General features: G+C 44.7%; 1 protein-coding gene across 5 annotated transcripts in view; it reads left to right on the forward strand.

The window, feature by feature from the left end:
* Window positions 1-15,748, forward strand: part of LOC126187586 (nocturnin) — a 399,558-nt gene extending 383,810 nt beyond the window's left edge. For all 5 annotated transcript variants that reach the window (XM_049928761.1, XM_049928760.1, XM_049928762.1 and 2 more), the window contains 5 exons: window positions 3,067-3,248; window positions 7,136-7,201; window positions 7,315-7,436; window positions 12,391-12,597; window positions 14,981-15,748. In XM_049928761.1, the coding sequence (XP_049784718.1) occupies window positions 3,067-3,248; window positions 7,136-7,201; window positions 7,315-7,436; window positions 12,391-12,597; window positions 14,981-15,493 (1,090 nt within the window). In that variant the 3' untranslated portion in view covers window positions 15,494-15,748. The remainder of the gene's footprint in view (window positions 1-3,066; window positions 3,249-7,135; window positions 7,202-7,314; window positions 7,437-12,390; window positions 12,598-14,980) is intronic.
* Window positions 15,749-20,481: the final 4,733 nt, after the last annotated feature.

Here is a 20,481-nt window from a genome sequence, read left to right on the forward strand (position 1 = left end):
GCGTTACAGGAACAGTTACCCAGCGGCATTCCTTTGCTATATTAGCGGTACTGCCTGAGATAATAAACTGCATTTACAAAAATTAACAGAAACTGAAAAACCAGTACCTGTGTGTGAAACGGATATTTTATTAATAATTTTTGGTATCGTAGCGGAACGACAGCGATCGTATACAACAGTTCAGCATAAAAACAGTCCAGATTGCAAAAAATATTTATTTAGTAATTCCAGTAACTTATTTCGGTCCAAGCGACCATCTGCGGACTGGAAGTTCTGAAACGTATAACGAAATAGTAAATAAATAATTTTTATGATCTGGACTGTTTCCTATTATACTGATATTTGATTTATAAGTGACTAATTATGAAGGTAATGAAAGTGACTACTGGTAGTGGAATTTCAACACGATTCTTTGGTACAAGTGGCTGCTTCGGCCTGTTAAATCCTAAAACTCTGCCACAGTGTCTTGTAGAGTGAGATAATGCTACACTGTGACGCTTTCACAGGACGGGAACGTTTAACTCGGCAACGCTATAGGTGTTGTTCGAAAGAAGGTGTACCTTTATTGATATACACAATCATTCACGATGACACACACACAAAGCTAACCTGTAAAGAGACTTAATCATCCACATTATAAAAATAGGTTGATACTAAGTAAAGGACAGGAACCATACCTCTGTGTTCCGGTGCGAGACAAAAGGAGTCGAAACGTTTCTTTGACCCAGTGAAGAGACAGGATTTAGGATACTCGGTTAAAGGCCCACTTCGTATTGTACAATTGCGGACAAACAACCCAAAACGAACGAAATGTCTTACCCTAGCTAAACCGGAAAGCTGTGACACTTTAAAAATACGCGCTTACCTCTAGTACAGCTCAGACAACTCTTTTTTTCCTAGAGCAGTGATCGTTCAGTCCATTGCCCGGATATCCCCCGTGAATAGACTCAAAGTTAATTTCCATCTCCGTCCTTAACCAGTGAGACCTTATGGACTGTGTCTAATGATGGGTCAGTAATGATGCATTCTTTCAGTTTCCACGGCTGAACATCTTTGTATCGGCACGATTTCAGCTCAGAATCTGGCAACAGCTGTGATTAAACCATTGTTTCCCCTGTATCCCTTCTCCAATGGGTGCTAGCCTCGTAGAATTATGAGAGGAAACTCTAGAAGTAAAGATGCATTTATTGAAAAATTTAGGCTTTCACTCTGCTAGAAATGTGTTGCTGTTCTCTTTAACTGAACGGAAACCCTAGCCAAAAGTTCTGTGCAGGTTAACAGCTCGCCACAAAAACAAAATCTTCTAGCTGGCTGCGGTTACACAAGCCCTTGTGTAAAGCCGACGTCCGTCGTAACGTTATGAGAAATCCAAAAAGGCGCAAAGGCCAAGTGTAGTCATATTTCGCGACATAGTTCATGTTACTAAATACTTCCCCCAAAATGTCTTGCTATTGCCTCTCTGGATAATATATCCTCTACTTCAGCCATCATCAGTTATTTAGCGGCCCAAATACCAAAACTCATGGACTACTTTTAGAGTCTCATTTCTTAATCTAATTCTGTGAACATCACCTGATTTAATTCGACTACATTGCATTGCCCTTTCTTTACTATTGGTGATGTTCATCCTATTCCCTCTCGAAATTACTCCTTCGCTTCCTTTTCTGCTTGCTCAGTGTACTGATTGAATAACATCCGTTCTCAACTAGGCTACCCTTTCGTGTCCTTCGACTCTTACAACTGTAGTCTGGTTTCCGTACAAGGTGTCGTCGTTGAGTGACTGGGAGGATGCAGGACTTACACAAAATATCCGGTTGGCATTATGAATGGCAGCTAGTTCTACACATAAGAAAATTTAACTTACTGCAGATGAGTGTGAAAAATGAACTCTGTGTTCGAATACAGTATAAGCAGTGTGCTACTTAAAGCAGCCAGGTCGGTTAAATATCCAGACACAACGTTGCTAAGCGACATGAAATGGAACCAGTTGTGAGGACTGCATTGGGGAAGGCGAAAGGTCGATTTCTGTTTATTGGGAGAGTTAGGAAAGCGAGGCCCCTTTATAAAGACACCACATACAGAAAGCTAGTGCGATGCATTTTTCAGTACTGCTCGAGTGTTTGTCATCCCTAAAAGATCGGGTTAAAGGAAGTCACTGAAGCAGTTCACAGGCGGGCTGCTAGATTTTGTTACCGGTAGGTTCGATCAACACGCAGCTATTACGAAGATGCTTCGTGAACTCAAATGGGAATCTCTGGAGGGAAGGCGACCTTCCTTTTCGACGAACGCTATTGAGAAAATTTCGAAGTCCGGCATTTGAAACTGACCCGCAGAGTGATCCTGCTATCGCAGAGGCACATTTCGCGTAAAGAACACGAAGATAAGAGAAGTTAGTTCTTGTACGGAGGCATAGAGACAGTCGTTTTTCACCGAGTGAGGTGGCGCTGTGGTTAGCCCACTGGACTCGCATTCGGGAGGACGACTGTTCAATCCCGCGTCTGCCCACCCTGATTTAGGTTTCCCATGATTTCCCTAAATCGCTCCAGGCAAATGCCGGGATGGTTCCTCTGAAAGGGCACGGCCGACTTCCTTCTCCGTCCATCCCTGATCGGACGAGACCGATGACCTCGCAGTTTGGTCTCTTCCCACAAACAACCCAACCCAACCAACAGTTGTTTTTCCGTCAGTCACGAGGAGGGGGACGGTTACCCTCCACCATGCACCGTACGGTGGGTTTCAGAGTATGTATGTAGATGCAGACGACGGTTCAAATCCTCGTTCGCGATTTGTCCAAGTGGCCCCAGGCAAATGCCAGGATGGTTTCCTTGGGAGGTCACGAACGACTTCCTTCCCCATCCTTGAAACATTCAGAGCTTGTGCACCGTCTCTAATGACCTCGATGTCGACGGGATTTTAAACGCTAATCTTCCGGCCTTCCTTTTGTCTGAGGTGACTGATTTCAGCTAAACAACTTTCTCGATTTGGAGCATGTGGTCTGATTACTTCTTCGAGTGCTTTCGATTAACCCTCGCCGTGATCTGACGCCTCCTTCCTTGTCTGTTGCAGGATGGGCAGCTTCACATCGGCGCCGAAGATCCTGAACGAGGACACGCAGGACAGCGACGTGCAGCTGCCGGAGCGGCTGCCCCGCCAGGAGCTGCTGGAGCGCTGCCGCCAGCAGGTGGCGCCGCTGCCCGCTCTGCTCAAGAGGCGCTTCCGCCGTCTCGGCTGGAGCCCCGACCCGCAAGGTAAGCGAGCAAACTGCAGTCGCTCTCTCGCCCCTCCGGCGTACAATCCAGTGCAGGCCTGTTCAGGAGGCCTGGGTGGTGAGCGCTCGTTGTCAGACGTCATTATGCAGTGCAGGGGCAGTGCAAACTGTGCGCTGTCTTCAGAGGAATGGCTATGTGTTAAAAAGTTTATATTGGTCTTAGACGCAAGCGTATGTGCTTACACTGAGATAAAAAAGGTGGGATACCTCGTAATGTCGTGCTGGATCCCTTTGCCCCGGCATAGTGCAGCAACTCTGTGGCATGGACTCAGCAAGTCGCGGGCAGTCCCCTGCAGAAACATTGAGCCATGGTGTCTCTATAGCTGTCCATAATAGAGGAAGTGTTGCCGGTGCAAGATTTTGTGCCTGAACTGACCTCTCGATTATGTCCCACGAATGTTCGGTGGGTTTCATTTCGGGTGATCTGGGTGGCCAGATCATTCGCTCGAATTGTCCAGAATGTTCTCGAAACCAATCCTGGAGAATTGTGGCCCGGTGACATGGTGCATAGTCATTCACGAAAATTCCGTCGTTGTTTGGGAACATGAAGTACATGGCTGGCTACAAATGGTCTCCAAGCAGCCTAACATAACCACAGGACCCAGTCTATGTAAACACAGCACACACCATTATGGAGCCACCAGCAGCTTGCACAGTGCCTTGTTGACAACTTGGATCCAAGGTTCAAAAAATGGCTCTGACCACTTTGGGACTTAACATCTGAGGTCATCAGTCTCCTAGAACTTAGAACTAATTAAACCTAACTAACTTAAGAACAGCACACACATCCATGCCCGAGGCAGCATTCGAACCTGCGACCGTAGCGGTCGCGCGGTTCCAGACTGAAGCGCCTAGAACCGCTCGGCCACTACGGCCGGCGTGATGGATCCAAGGCTTCGTGGGGTCTGCGCCACACTCGAACCCTGTGATCAGATCTTACCAACTGAAATCGGGACTCACCTGACCAGGCCACGGTTTTCCAGTCGTCCAGGCCCCAACCGTTATGGTCACAAGCCCAGAAGAGGCGCTGCAGCCGGCCGCTGTGGCAGAGCGGTTCTAGGCGCTTCGGTCCGGAACCGCGCTGCTACTACGGTCGCAGGTTCGAATCCTGCCTCGGGCATGGATGTGTGTGATGTCCTTAGATTAGTTAGGTTTAAGTAGTCCTAAGTCTAGGGGACTGATGACCTCAGATGTTAAGTCCCATAGTGCTTAGAACCATTTGAACCTTCAAGACTCCGTCTTCCGCACATAATGTGGAGATAGACAGCTTATCCATTCCACCAACAGACACAAAAATACCTCAACTCAGAACCCTGGGCCGAGATGTGGTCATACCTATTGAGGTATGGATGAGCTGTGGTAGACTTCCGGATGTGCTGCTCATCGATTCCCTCATCATGGGCGTGAAAGTGGAGCTTTCTGGATTCTAAATCGGTCGCATTTGAAATGGAATGCAATAAATATAGCTGTTTGGATACAGGAATAAATAAGGACTATATACCATTTATTTTTTGCCATGGTTAGCCATCTAAATGTTCAAAAGTGTGTGAATTCCTAATGGACCAAACTGCTGAGGCCATCGGTCCCTAGACTTACACACTACTTCAACTAACTTATGCGAAGAACAACACACACACCCATGCCCGAGGGAGGACTCGAACCTCCGGCGGGAGGGGCAGCGAAATCCATGACAAGGCGCCTCAAACCGTGCGGTTACGTGTCTGAGACCTCTTCTATACAAGAATATTTTTTAAAAAAAAATTGTGTGTGGACAGTTCGGGCCATGTCCAAGGCTTTTCGTGAAGACGTCGTGGTAAAATCAAAAAAGTGTTCAAATGGTTCAAATGGCTCTGAGCACTATGCGACTTAACTCCTGAGGTCATCAGTCTCCTAGAACTTAGAACTACTTAAACGTAACTAACCTAAGGACATCACACACACCTATGCCCGAGGCAGGATTCGAACCTGCGACCGTAGCGGTCGCGCGGTTCCAGACCTTAGCGCCTAGAACCGATCGGCCACCCCGGCCGCCATAAAAAGTGTTTCGTACTTTTTGTATCCCGCCTGGAAGGCGGCGCGTGGGTCTGCTCTTGAAAACTGAAGGGTAGGTCGAATGTAGGAAGCTAGGAGGAGCAGGTGAAGGTGAAGTACTTCGGCGTGTAAATTTAAATCACCTTTACTATAGGAAGAATATGAATACATAACTTTGCACTGAGGAGCACGAAGGTGCGAAGCCGGATGTATCAAAGCTCACAGAAGGTACACAGGCAGAATCTGTAGTGGCTCGCCCACTATGAGATAGAAACAATGTTACGTGGTCGCCTACTCGGAATCAAATGGGCTGAATCTGGAGCGGCGCTCGTAGAGCTGCACAGCGCCGGCTAGAGGGCGCTGCCGGCGGTGTGTGACGTAGTGCCAACCTAAGAACTTGCACCTACGCCGTGGCATCGTAGCTAACGATACCACAGTACTGATATGTAGTTCAATCGTCAAAGCCTTTAATACGATGGTTACACATAATAGTACGATCGTTGCACAATAGACAAATCACGGTTCACAGACCGCGGTTCTCCCGTTCATTTCACTGACCTTGATGGGGCAGGCCGACCGCAGCTAGTCTGTTTCGCTTTAGTCCTTGTATCATAGCCGGCGGCAAACAAGGTCACATTCTCGACAATGAGCGGCAAACGAATGAAACGGCCCACTCGGCGTGGCAACTTGCGAAAGAAGCCGCCTCATAACGACCAAGAAAATGAATCATCTAAAATGCGTCTGAAGGCTACTGTTCGTACGTCTACTGTGTCTGTATTAAAGCTAAGTGCGAGGCTACATTCCATAAAACACTTCGCCACCTTTTTTCCTAACTTTCGTATCCAACGGTCAACAGAAAATATTGTTGTTAAAAATAATATTTTTTCAGATTAGAATTACTGACGATCTGAATATTTTAGCGTGGCAACGAAATTTTAAAATTATCAAATTTTATAATTTTTAAGTAGTTCCATTCCGAAGGGCAGATATCTGAGGGACATAGCGTCAGGAAACAGAAAGAGAACATCAGTTCAACTGCATTTGATAAATCTGACTGGAAATAGTTTTGATTCTTTTTTCCCCTCCACAGTAACGGAAGTTTTGCAGTTTATTTCACCTACTTTTCTCCGAAACCATTGACTTTTTGGTGGAAGTTCGATTTTGGCAAAACATATTATTTTCATCTCTTTGCTTGACATGTCTTGCCATTACACTGGTCTCGTCGATGTACACATTTTTCTTTAAATTATAGCCTATTAAGTAAATGTGTTTATCTGCGCAATGTATGCATAAGCTTCCTAATAACAAAAAAGGAGAGTTTCTACAAACTCTCTTTTTTTATTATTGTAATTATGATTAACTAGTTATACATCTTAATAAGTGACATATTTCAATAGTCAAAATAACGAAGAGAGTAGGTAAGAAACCCCGTAATCACACAGTAATGACTAGGATTTTTTTTCCTTTTTGGTGGGATGTGCAAAGGAAATTGTTTTTCTTCAAGGAGAACGATGTCAGCATGTGTAATGTCCTGCAAAAGAATAAACAGAAAGAGTAAATTTAGAATTTCGACGATACTTAATAATGAGATGAGTTGGGCACTATAAGTGAAAAAAATTGTATGGCTCTAAATTCTAGAACATTCGCAGTTTATTTTCATTTGTAAGAAATATATCTCGGATTTAGCAACTGAAGAGTCGATTAATGTCATTTTGAACTGGTAGTGATAATTCCAGCAGATTATTTTGTCCCTGTTTCATGCCTCGTGTATATAGTTATAGGGCCTACTACTATTTATGAAATATATAGTAGCTAATTTTTGTTTTTGTTTCGCAGCTTTCGAGGAACCTGTCAACAACCCAGACTGCATAAGAGTCTTCCAGTGGAACGTCTTGTCTCAATGTGAGTAGTAACTCCCATACGAAGTTAACATTACACATATTGCAAGATAAATAATTACCCGATGCACTTGAATATTGCATCTGTTACTGAAAATATCCGTCCTCAATTTTCAGCTCTTGGACAGACGAACGACAACTTCGTTTGCTGTCCCGACGACGCACTGGAGTGGCATAGGCGGAGATACCACATCGCTGAGGAGATCGTGCAGTATTGTCCAGACGTCATCTGCTTGCAGGTTCGTTTCTCTTCTCTGAGTGGTTACTAAGCTAATCGATAACTATTTCCTCTGTACTGCCAATCACTGCAGACTCCTTAAGACACAATGCAGTTTCCATTGGCTCGTAGGAAAGGTCGAAGTCTTGCAGAACAAGATAAATTTGGCGCGGGGGCAGTTATTTCCGTTTATCGTATTATCTGACTAGCCATAATCGTTGTTTTAAGCATCACGGAAGCGGGTCACAGATGACATACAACTGAGGCGTGACGTAACAAGCGACGACTAAAGCCTTCAAGCTTTCCTTGTCCGCGGTAACATGGGTGTTAAAGCTTGTGAATTTCAGCAGACTCATATGCTTGTATGTCTGCCTCACACAACTCTTGAAATCTACACTGGTGTGAATGATCTTTACCGATTTATAATGTCGATAGAGTGTATATGCGATTACGGAAATGGCTGTATTGTCATTCATCTAGTGGCTTCAATTTTCGAATATGTAGTGTGCTTCTGTCAACACTGGACACATCACTATAAACACAGCTAAATGCTTTATAGGCACGTCATTTGGGAGCTACTGGATTCTTGAATTTGGTCGCGCGGGATTAGCCGAGCGGTCTTAGGCGCTGCAGTCAGGTACTGTGCGGCTGGTTCCGGCGGAGGTTCGAGTCCTCCCTCGGGCATGGGTGTGTCTGTTTGTCCTTAGAATAATTTAGGTTAAGTAGTGTGTAAGCTTAGGGACTGATGACCTTAGCAGTTAAGTCCCATAAGATTTCACACACATTCACACACTTAAATTTGGTCCGTAGCACTCGAACCATAATCAGTGGAAAATGTGCACATAAAAAGTTTTTGATCGTGAATACTTTTCAGTGCAGCTATTAGAGACATATCAAAATTTTACCATGTGCGCTAAGACTTGTCTTGAAGTCAGTCTTACCAACGAAAAAGGTCATTGGGTCGAAACTACGGAGTATATAGATTTTTTGTTTTCTCTTTGCAATATACTTCCCGGTTTCACTTAACTCAGACGGAAACATTATTTTACTTAGTTAATGCACAAGTTGAAAATTTTTGATAAAATTACATACTAGCAGAGTTGTATGCTGGCTAGCGCCCAAAGGAAAGAATCATTTTTGTACTGACTACCAGCAAAACACATTTATTTCTTTTTTACATCTACACACATACCTCGCAAGTCAGCGTATGTTGTATGGCGGTAGTAATTATCTTTTCTGTTCCACAAGCAAGTGGAACAAGCGATAAACGACTGTCTATATGCCTCCGAACGAGCTCTAATTTCTCTTATCTTGTCTTCGTGGTTCTTACGCGAAATGTACGTTGGTCAGCCGGCCGGGGTGGCGGAGCGGTTCTAGGCGCTACAGTCCGGAACCGCGTGACCCTACGGTCGCAGGTTCGAATCCTGCCTTGGGCATGGATATGTGTGATGTCCTTAGGTTAGTTAGGTTTAAGTAGTTCTAAGTTCTAGGGGACTGATGACCTCAGCAGTTAAGTCCCATAGTACTCAGAGCCATTTGAACCATTTGAACTACAACGTCATCAGTAAACAGCGCAAATTTCTGCTCACTCTGTCGGTCAATCTATTTATGTATACAGAAAACGGTGGTTCTATCACATCTCCCTAGGGCGCTCCTGACGATACCCTTGTCTCTGATAAGCATATGCCGTCTCGGACAACGTATTGATATCTATTGTTTGAGAAGCTTCGAGCCACTCACATACCTGGCACCCCAATCCGTATTTCGGACCTTCATTAACAGTCTCCAGTGGGGCACCGTGTCAAACGATTTCCAGGAATCTAGGGATATGGAATCTGACTGTTGCTTCTCATCCATGGCAGCTGAATTTCTCCCGAAAGTTGATTTTTCAAATCCATGCTGATTTGTGGACAGATGCTCTTCTTTCCTGAGGAAATTTGTTATATTCGAACTTAGAATATATTCAAGAAATCTGCAGCAAACCGATGTTAAGGACGTTGGCCGGTAATTTTTCGGGTCCGTTCTTTTAGTTAACAGCTATCATGACAGGGTGCGGATGTTGCGGTTCTCGAATCCAAACATTATGCCAATTAACCGCTTCTGATATATTAAAGGTTGTCTCGTCTGAGAGTAAACATCTTTCCTGGAAGCTGGAATTCATGTAAATACCCGGCAGCATATCCGTGGCAAATTGCCGGCTGCATGGTTTGTCGTTCGGCGTCAGATGCTGCAGAATTTCCCCGTTTTAAGCAAACAAACAAAGGCGCTGGTGTACTACACGATGCAGTGTTGCTCAGGGTACATTAAGTTGCCTAGACACCTGCTGATGCCGTCCACCGTCTCTTAGAAACACTACGTCGTGCACCGCCACAGTGTTTCAGAACACTTCCAGGTACCAAAAACTTATCATACCATAGCTCAATTGTTTTCACATCAACTGAATCACATCCATACAAACTACGATAAGTTCTTTGCACAGTAATCGGTGATTTTTTTTCCTGCAAACCGCGTTATGCTATCGTGCGCTGCTGCGGAATAGCCATTTTCACTTCATGAGATCATGCTGCACTCTGGCGACAATAGGTGGCAGGTCACACGCGGGAATATAAATTCCTTGAGGTGCTCTAACAAGTGGTGCAATTTCATTATCATGTCTAACGTAGTTTTTTTCCCTGGGCCTTTGATATGTGGGAGGTCTGATAGGGACACCCCTGCATTACTCTTCTCATTTCAGATAGAATATTTATGAAATCTGCTGACCTTCTGTGGTTCTCTTTGAAGCGACTCTCTCTCTCTCTCTCTCTCTCTCTCTCTCTCTCTCTGTGTTGTGTGTGTGTGTGTGTGTGTGTGTGTGTGTGTGTGTGTGTGTGTGTGTGTGAGAGAGAGAGAGAGAGAGAGAGAGAGAGCGAGCGAGAGAGAGAGAGAGAATTTATAGTGCATGGGAAGATTCTGGGAGATTGTTATTATTCTTACTTAAAGATACACGCAAGAAATGAGAAGAAATAATCGGCAATTCTATCTCAGAGTGGCTCGATTTAGTGATATTCAAATAAGTAACGAAAGAAGTCTTTCTACCCTCGAACAATTCGTCATATATCCTTTCTGTACTGGCTGTGAACAGAAAGACACAAATATTTACTCACGATAATAGTTGTTATCACAAGAATCAGTGAGGTGTGCTTTTCTAAATAACCTCGATACACTGGAGTTGAGTATCATATATTTAACCAAATGCAGAGGTACATAGAAGCATATTCTTACAGGCTGGCGACGTTAAATGAAGTACATAATCATCGCTTGTTTACCGATACTATACGTTTTTCACTTCCGCTTGGCTTTCTTAGTAAATGTGTCTGGCCAAATGATACTATCATGACTTTAATTACAAAACAACAGAAAACATTGCTATAAATTACAGTATTAATACATTTCTCTAAATTCGGTTTTGAAATCACTTTGGGGACAAGGCGTCAATGTCTTTGTAAGTAATGATCATATACACTCCTGGAAATGGAAAAAAGAACACATTGACACCGGTGTGTCAGACCCACCATACTTGCTCCGGACACTGCGAGAGTGCTGTACAAGCAATGATCACACGCACGGCACAGAGGACACACCAGGAACCGCGGTATTGGCCGTCGAATGGCGCTAGCTGCGCAGCATTTGTGCACCGCCGCCGTCAGTGTCAGCCAGTTTGCCGTGGCATACGGAGCTCCATCGCAGTCTTTAACACTGGTAGCATGCCGCGACAGCGTGGACGTGAACCGTATGTGCAGTTGACGGACTTTGAGCGAGGGCGTATAGTGGGCATGCGGGAGGCCGGGTGGACGTACCGCCGAATTGCTCAACACGTGGGGCGTGAGGTCTCCACAGTACATCGATGTTGTCGCCAGTGGTCGGCGGAAGGTGCACGTGCCCGTCGACCTGGGACCGGACCGCAGCGACGCACGGATGCACGCCAAGACCGTAGGATCCTACGCAGTGCCGTAGGGGACCGCACCGCCACTTCCCAGCAAATTAGGGACACTGTTGCTCCTGGGGTATCGGCGAGGACCATTCGCAACCGTCTCCATGAAGCTGGGCTACGGTCCCGCACACCGTTAGGCCATCTTCCGCTCACGCCCCAACATCGTGCAGCCCGCCTCCAGTGGTGTTGCGACAGGCGTGAATGGAGGGACGAATGGAGACGTGTCGTCTTCAGCGATGAGAGTCGCTTCTGCCTTGGTGCCAATGATGGTCGTATGCGTGTTTGGCGCCGTGCAGGTGAGCGCCACAATCAGGACTGCATACGACCGAGGCACACAGGGCCAACACCCGGCATCATGGTGTGGGGAGCGATCTCCTACACTGGCCGTACACCACTGGTGATCGTCGAGGGGACACTGAATAGTGCACGGTACATCCAAACCGTCATCGAACCCATCGTTCTACCATTCCTAGACCGGCAAGGGAACTTGCTGTTCCAACAGGACAATGCACGTCCGCATGTATCCCGTGCCACCCAACGTGCTCTAGAAGGTGTAAGTCAACTACCCTGGCCAGCAAGATCTCCGGATCTGTCCCCCATTGAGCATGTTTGGGACTGGATGAAGCGTCGTCTCACGCGGTCTGCACGTCCAGCACGAACGCTGGTCCAACTGAGGCGCCAGGTGGAAATGGCATGGCAAGCCGTTCCACAGGACTACATCCAGCATCTCTACAATCGTCTCCATGGGAGAATAGCAGCCTGCATTGCTGCGAAAGGTGGATATACACTGTACTAGTGCCGACATTGTGCATGCTCTGTTGCCTGTGTCTATGTGCCTGTGGTTCTGTCAGTGTGATCATGTGATGTATCTGACCCCAGGAATGTGTCAATAAAGTTTCCCCTTCCTGGGACAATGAATTCACGGTGTTCTTATTTCAATTTCCAGGAGTGTATATAGTTTTATCTTCTACGCGTACTGACGGTTTCGGGCTTGTGTGTGTTGCAGGAGGTGGACCACTTCAGCTTCCTGACGAAGGTGCTGGGCTCGCAAGGCTACAGCGGCATCTTCTACCCAAAGCCCGACTCCCCGTGCCTCTACATCAAGGGCAACAACGGGCCTGACGGCTGCGCCATCTTCTACAGGCGCGACAAGTTCGAGCTGCTGCAGTCCGACTCGCGCATCCTCGAGGTGTGGCGCGTCCAGAGCAACCAGGTGAGTCCGCTGCGCAGCCACTGAACGGTTCCGTCTGTAGGCTGCAACACCACCAGACCAGGAGCGCCGCTCCATACTCAAAAGGTGTCTTGTGGCATACACTGAGGAGACAAAGGTCATGGAATAGCAATGTACACATATACAGATGGCGGTAGTATCGTGTACACAATGTGCAAGAGGGCAGTGCATTGGCTGAGCTGTTATTTGTACTCAGTCGATTCATGCGAAAAGGTTCTCTACGTGGTTATGGCCGCACGACGGGAATCGACAGACCTTGAACGTGGAATGGCAGTTGGAGCTAGGCGCTTGGAGTATTCCATTTGAAGTCGTTGGGATATTGAATATCCTGAGATCCACATGTCAATACCACATTTCATGACCTAGTAGACAGTGTCAGAAGTTCCATGCGGCTTTGTGCGGATGCTGCTGTAGTATACAGAGAAGTTGCAGCATTAGAAAATTGCAGAGAAATGCAGGAAGATCTGCAGCGGATAGGCACTTGGTGCAGGGAGTGGCAACAGACCCTTAACATAGACAAATGTAATGTATTGCGAATACGTAAAAAGAAGGATCCTTTATTGTATGATTATATGATAGCGGAACAAAAACTGGTGGCAGTTACTTCTGTAAAATATCTGGGAGTATGCGTACAGAACGATTTGAAGTGGAATGATCATATAAAATTAATTGTTGATAAGGCGGGTTCCAGGTTAAGATTCATTGGGAGAATCCTTAGAAAATGTAGTCCATCAACAAAGGAGGTGGCTTACAAAACACTCGTTCGACCTATACTTGAGTATTGCTCATCAGTGTGGGATCCGTACCAAGTCGGATTGACGGAGGAGATAGAGAAGATCCAAAGAAGAGCGGCGCGTTTCGTCACAGGGTTATTTGGTAAGGGTGATAGCGTTACGGAGATGTTTAGCAAACTCAGGTGGCAGACTCTGCAAGAGGCGCACTGCATCGCGGTGTCGCTTGCTGTCCAGGTTTCGAGAGGGTACGTTTCTGGATGAGGTATCGAATATATTGCGTCCCCCTACTTATACCTCCCGAGGAGATCACGAATGTAAAATTAGAGAGATTCGAGCGCCCACGGAGGCTTTCCGGCAGTCGTTCTTCCCGCGAACCATACGCGACTGGAAAAGAAAGGGAGGTAATGACAGTCGCAGTCGCCCTCCGCCACACACCGTTGGGTGGCTTGCGGAGTGTAAATGTAAATGTAAATGAACAACGCAGTGGCGGACAGCCTTCACTTAACGATCAGGAGCAGCGGCGTTTGCGTAGAGTTGTCAAACTGAACTTCCCCGAGGTCGGCTTCTACCAATTTTTCCATTCGTCTGTAAAGAATTCGTGTTACTATTTTGTAGCCGTAATTTTCACATATGTCAACACCTGCTTGTTTTGGGATTGCAATTATTATATTCTTCTTGAAGTCTGAGGGTATTTCGCCTGTCTCATACATCTTGCTCATACATTGTAGAGTTTTGTCAGGACTGGCTCTCCCAAGGCTGTCAGTAGTTCTAATGGAATGTTGTCTACTCCCGGGGCCTTGTTTCGACTTAGGTCTTTCAGTGCTCTGTCAAACTCTTCACGCAGTATCATATCCAGTGCTGTTTCTCTGGGGGAACGCTGGGGGATGCGTACCCCTAAACTTTTTCGTCAACAAACTAATTTTTCTACGATTTCGAGAACTTGGAAGGGTGCCAAAGATTTATTTCACGGACGTAAAGTTTTTACTTCATTTTTTCGTGTTGGTAATTGCAATACGAGCGATACCAGTGCAGTTGTCGGTGGTGAAAATCTATGTCATTGACTGTTTCAAGTATTTCGAAGCTGCGGCAGCCGTTCTCGACAACTGAATCGCTGGCAGCCAGTTCGACGAGCATGTAGTGTTTTCGCCCGCTAATAGTGGGCGATGGTAGTGGTAAACGGATATGCGTACGCTCAAATCGCATGCTACATTTGAGATGATGTAATCTGAAGCGTTCGATACCGCTTCCTCTTGTATTTTTGTGTGTTTCTCGGTATTGCCTGGTTCACTTGAACTGTAAAGTCAACTGAATAGTCCGATACCATTTTAATTAGTACGACTTGCTGATGACGTCATGGCTAAAAGCAGACGGATGGTATCTTATGCTTCGGTTATAACTAATTTTCGGTGCATTATATCCCATGTTGGAGTACCCTCAAACTTATTTTTAGAAAAGAAAGCACTGGTCATATCTCCCATTTTATCTTCATCTACATCCTGTTCCATTTCCATAGTATTGTCCTCAAGTACATCACCCTTGTACGGACCCTCTATATACTCCTTCCAACTTGTGGTAGAAAAGTTATTCGTGTTCAAACGTTAAAGGAGTGTGTGTTTGTTGTTGCGGTGCAGGTGGCGGTGGCGGTGGTTCTGCGCGTGCGCGAGACGGGTCGCGAGGTGTGCGTGGCGACGACACACCTGAAGGCCCGCCAGGGCGCTCTGCTGTCGACGCTGCGCAACGAGCAGGGCCGCGACCTGGTGCAGTTCGTGCGCGCGCGCGCCGCCGGCCGGCCCGTGCTGCTCTGCGGCGACTTCAACGCCGAGCCGAGCGAGCCCGTGTACGCGACCGTGCGCTCGTGCCCGCACATGCGGCTCGCCAGCGCCTACGCCGACGGCGCGGAGGACGGCCGCGAGCCCGCCTACACCACGTGGAAGGTGCGCGAGGAGGGCGAGGTGTGCCACACCATCGACTACGTCTTCTACAGCAGCGACGCGCTGCGCGTCGAGGCGCTGCTCGACTTCCCCAGCGGCGACGAGATCGGCGAGGGCCGCGTGCCGTCCTTCGCCTACCCCTCCGACCACTTCTCCCTCGTCTGCGACTTCCGCTTCGCGCACGCCGACGCCGGCGCGGCCGCCGAGTCGTAGTCGCGGCGGCGGCCTCTCACCTCGGCAGCCAGACAGTGCTCGTTTATTTATTTTTTTAAAAACGTGTTGTTGTGCACCCACTATTTATATATTTTTCACTAGATTAGGCTGAACGAGCGTGGACGGTTTTATTGCACTCGGGACTGCTTTCACGGCAGCGGACGGCAGTGTGCGACGTGAGTGGTATAAGTTGAAGTCGAAACGGCACATGTATAACATTATAAAAATGTCTTTCAATAAAATATTTTGTACATACGCTAGTGTCATTTCTTCTTAAAGACCTCGCAGTCCTACTCTCATAGCACCCTTCAATTGAGTAGCCACAAGACCGAACCGACAAAGCCTTCTAAGACTGGTGAATACTCAGTATTGTAGAACACTCAGTATAATGTCGTTTATTGAATCTGAAATACACTTCTCGAACAATCCCGATATACACAAAAAACAAATAACTTGTAGACGACCATTCATCAAGAGCGTCGGTGAGGTCCGTCGGAGCTGGTCCTAGCTCGGCGAGGCACTGACTGTACTGCTGCTGCACTGGCCTTATAAAGCCGGCGGAGAACTCCAACTTTCCCTGTATATGTGAGGTGACCTCTGCAGAAAAAGGTTCGCATTAGTCTGTAGCAAGTTCTGTTTGTTTTGAAGAATTGTTTTCCTCTTGGTTGCGCCTGCAGGTGCTTGTTTGTTATATGGTACACACGGGTGTCTCGAGTGTAGTCTGCCTGGCAGGGGCCATTTGTGGCAGACGTAACAACGACAAAACAGTGAATTATTATTTTAAAAAAGAAAGTTTTCTCTATTTTATGTGGCACTCTTTAGTGATAATTGAAAAATAAATTTGGATAAGCGGAATTAACTGGAGTGCCGTTAATTAAAAAAGCAGCCAAGTAAAAAAAAAAATTATAAGCTTAAATTATCACACGCCACAGATAAATTTACCACTGAAAGAGAAACATTAATAATTCATGATTTTGTCTAACCTGGAGTGGACTGACCGCACACGTCGTTTGTTGGCTGTATGCCGATCATTAATATTATGCGTTATGCACAGAAGTGCTGCCTGGAAACTGCGTTTACAGATCGGCTTAAGGGGACCACACCCTGCCTATCTAACCCATGTTAATTTAATCAAGTATTTGACCCATTTCTGAAAAAAACTATTTGATGCAGCACCTTAATATTTTTACTGTATGTTACATGATGCTAATAGTCAACTGTACTAAAATATACTTTATCCATTTTATAGTTTTAAGAAAAGCTTTTTTAAATTTATTAACATAAAATGTTAAGTTTTTTCTGTAGAAAATATTTTTTGTGAACTCCCTAATGGGGGAATATTAATGAATGTAGTACCAGAGGTGGCTTTTTATGTTTTGCAGACTCTCTTAAAATTTCATTCATTTATCCATGAAAGTTTCTGATATAATGGGGCATACATACTCAAAATTTTAGTCTGCAGGAAATTGACTTCAAAGAAAAAACTTTTGAAATTTGTTACTTACAGTTAATTAAATCTGTCCTGCTGCATATGATGGCCCTTATTTGGCCTCTAGCAGGTCTTCCAGCTTCTTTTTCACCTCCCTGGATGTTTGTCTTGCTTTCTTGGCCATATTAGATGCAGAACTGTCTGCATCGGCTATCCTCATTTTATCACAATGTTGCAGCCCAGTGATGATATTTTCACCAGGACTAATTCTCAGCTTTTTTGGTACCCAACACTTTCCAATATTACCACAACTGAATGTAATAACAGCATCATGAACTCCTAGTTTCATTGTATGCATGCCTACAAATACAGTTTTAGGAAGGCGGTTCAAAATTATGTTGTTGAAACATTAATTTGGGTTCTGTGACTGCCAATGCAAACATTTCCTTAGAAGGTCAGGATTAGCCAAGTCTCTGAAAATAGGTTTAATTGCTGTAATAATAGCAGCAGGATGAGAATGCTGGTGAAAATAAGATTCTCCAGTTGCCTGAGCTCTATTGTATATGCACCACAAATTTTCTCGTGATGGACACAATTCATGACATGGCTTATCATCAGTAGAGGACTTATGGAAGAATATGGCCCAAACAGCTCTCTTCATTGCCTCCAGATTTTCTTTATTTCTCCTAATTGCCTGCAAGTTTTCTATTTCAGTTTTTGTTAACCGACTCTGTCCGGTCAACAATTTTTCATCTTCTAATTTTTTTCCTCTCATATCAACCGTTAGTTTTCTCAGTATTGTTCCCAAACGTTTTTGAACATGGCCATTCTGTTTTGCTAATAATGGCATCTCCATATGGCTTAGAATTCATCACATCGTTGTATGCCTTACTGTCACCATCGCCCAAATATTTGGTGTACCGTACGCCTCTTGTTTCTACGGAGCGATGAAATATTTGTTGTACTCCACGAACTTCCATACCACCACTTGTTCCTCTAAAATTAGCCACACAGTTGTGTTCTTTATGTACATTAACTTTACTACATTTGCAATATTTAGACATTATCTCCACGTCTAACACTTTACTGGTGTCTACATTCGTGCCAGTCACTACTCCATTCAAAGAAGTATGTCCTCTTTTCTGCCAACTTCCATAAAGTGCAACTTTTAGGCAGTGGCCAGCAAACAATATGTCTGCAGGTATGCAGTTCTCCTAACTGAAACAGAACAATTGGCAGGCAAGTTTAATGTTTTTGAAATGAAACACTGGTAAACAATAACAATTCCTCATACATGTATATTGACAATACTTTTACACAGATAAATACTTTACACACCTTGAAAATATCTTTCTAGTACAAAATCTTTCGAGAGAGCAATCATTAAGAGAACAATCGACAAGAGCGGAGTCATCAGTAGAGTGAGAGAGGCAGACGCTGGTCGTGTTTATAGATGAGTAAACAACTGAAGACCACTTAACTGCCATTATTCCTCAGTCTCTTCCTGTTCTGGAAGCCTCTTCAGTGCAAAAATGTTCGAGAGACTTCGCTGCTCTCCTTTCCGTCTCGGCTGATCGCTTACAACTTGACTGTTGGCGCCGCTTGCGCGGCATCTGATGCCTTATTTGCCAATTAAAAAATACAGTTCGTGTCTCACATGTAAGAATTAATTACAGTTTCACATTATAAGACAATATAAAGAGAATACACGGAATTAATACAAAAATACAGCGTTTCTTACGTAGGTTTGGATAAATTGTTTTAGTTTTGGGGCTTATATTTATTTACATGTAAAGAGAAGCGTTTCAAGTGCCTCGATAAATGTTAGACATCGTGAAAGCAATATGTCATATATAAATGATCAGTTGGATTGCTAAAGTAAGACAGCCAGTTACTCACAGATACTTGGACTTTGTTGTGTGTTAACTTTTGAAATCAATAGCTTTTTATTCATTACTCGATATTTCATGGGGAAGGTTTTCTGTTCCTCTATTTATGTATATTTGTTAGTGCCAATTACTGAGAATGAGACGTTATGTTTAAATTAAATCCCTCCTGCGGTCAAATTTAAAACGTTGACTCAGCCAGCTACTTACAACGAAAAAATACTAAAGTTTTCGCGTTTCCAAGATCAAGTCTTCTTTATCAGAATTGTTACACAAAGGGCTTTGACTTGTTAGAGTAGCATGTATATAGGAGGGGACGATATGAAGAGTATATAACCTTCTGTCATCGGTCATCGGTCATCGGTCTCATCGGATTAGGGAAGGAAGGGGAAGGAAGTGTTTTAGGGAAATCACGGAAAACCTAAATCAGGATGGCCGGACGCGGGATTGAACCGTTGTCCTCTCCGTTTTTTTCGATATATTCATTTATTTTTGTTATCTGTTCTTATATCAGGGATTGGAATCCATTAAACTCAAATTTACTATGGATGGACAAATAATTGAACAATTTACGGCAATTTAAAAATGTCCCAAGTCAGATGAGGTGGAAGTAAAATTTGTGAGATTCGGACTTTTTCGGAAACCATACAACGTACTTTAAAGCACAAGGTGCAGAAAAAACACATTAACTAAACTTTACAGAGTAATAGCATTTCCTTTGCTGCTGTGTAGAAGCGAATGATGATCCGTAACATCTGATCAATTACGACGGATCGAATATTCAGATATGAAGTTACTGCGCTTTGTAGAGGGATACTCACTACTGGATTATCAAAGAAACAGCAATATTAGACTAGAACTAAATGTTGAACACATTGCAACTACAATCAAGAATACAGATTGAACTGGAAAGACCACGTCCAACGTTTACCTAATTATAGGACAACAAAAACTGCTATGCTATATAACCCACAAGGAAAAAGAAACATCTGATGTCTATTAAAGAAATGTCGCTAATAATTTGAGGCAGAACTGGCCAAAAGGCCCAATACCTGGCGGCGGCGACGACGACGACGACGACGACGATGATGATCTCATAAGGATGCTCAAGTGAGTTATTTTCATGGGAACTATAACAAACATAGAAAGTACAATACTATAGTTAAATAAACCAAAATTTGAGCTACATATTGTCATTTTTCCTCATACTCATAGGCAATCTTTATACACTATTGCTGACCTCGTAAAAGTGTCAATCATCTGAACCGCTATAGTAGGATTTAATGACCATCTGCATCTGGAAAATGGTGGCCACTTACTCCATGCTTCACAGATCCAAAGAGATGGCAGTCTAAAGCTGGTAAATCGGGATTCTGACAATGAGTTCCGTGATCATAAAACTATTGTGGGACTTCTCGTTACCATGTTGAAGTGGAAGTTCATCTTCTTATTTGGCCTGACTTTGCGAATTTGTACATTCAGCTTAGTCTTGTAGCGTTCTGAACTGAAAACTGCTTTACGCTCGACCTCATTCAGAGAAACCACACCCTGCCTATTCGGGAAGACAGTGTAAATCACTTTGCCTGTAGGTGGCTGTATCTTGAACTTTTGTTGTTGTTGTAGAACTCGCATGTCGCTACTCCATGGTCTCTTATCTTTACTGTTCATTGTGG

This window comes from Schistocerca cancellata, chromosome 5 (assembly GCF_023864275.1).
Source record: "Schistocerca cancellata isolate TAMUIC-IGC-003103 chromosome 5, iqSchCanc2.1, whole genome shotgun sequence".
Classification (NCBI taxonomy): domain Eukaryota; kingdom Metazoa; phylum Arthropoda; class Insecta; order Orthoptera; family Acrididae; genus Schistocerca; species Schistocerca cancellata.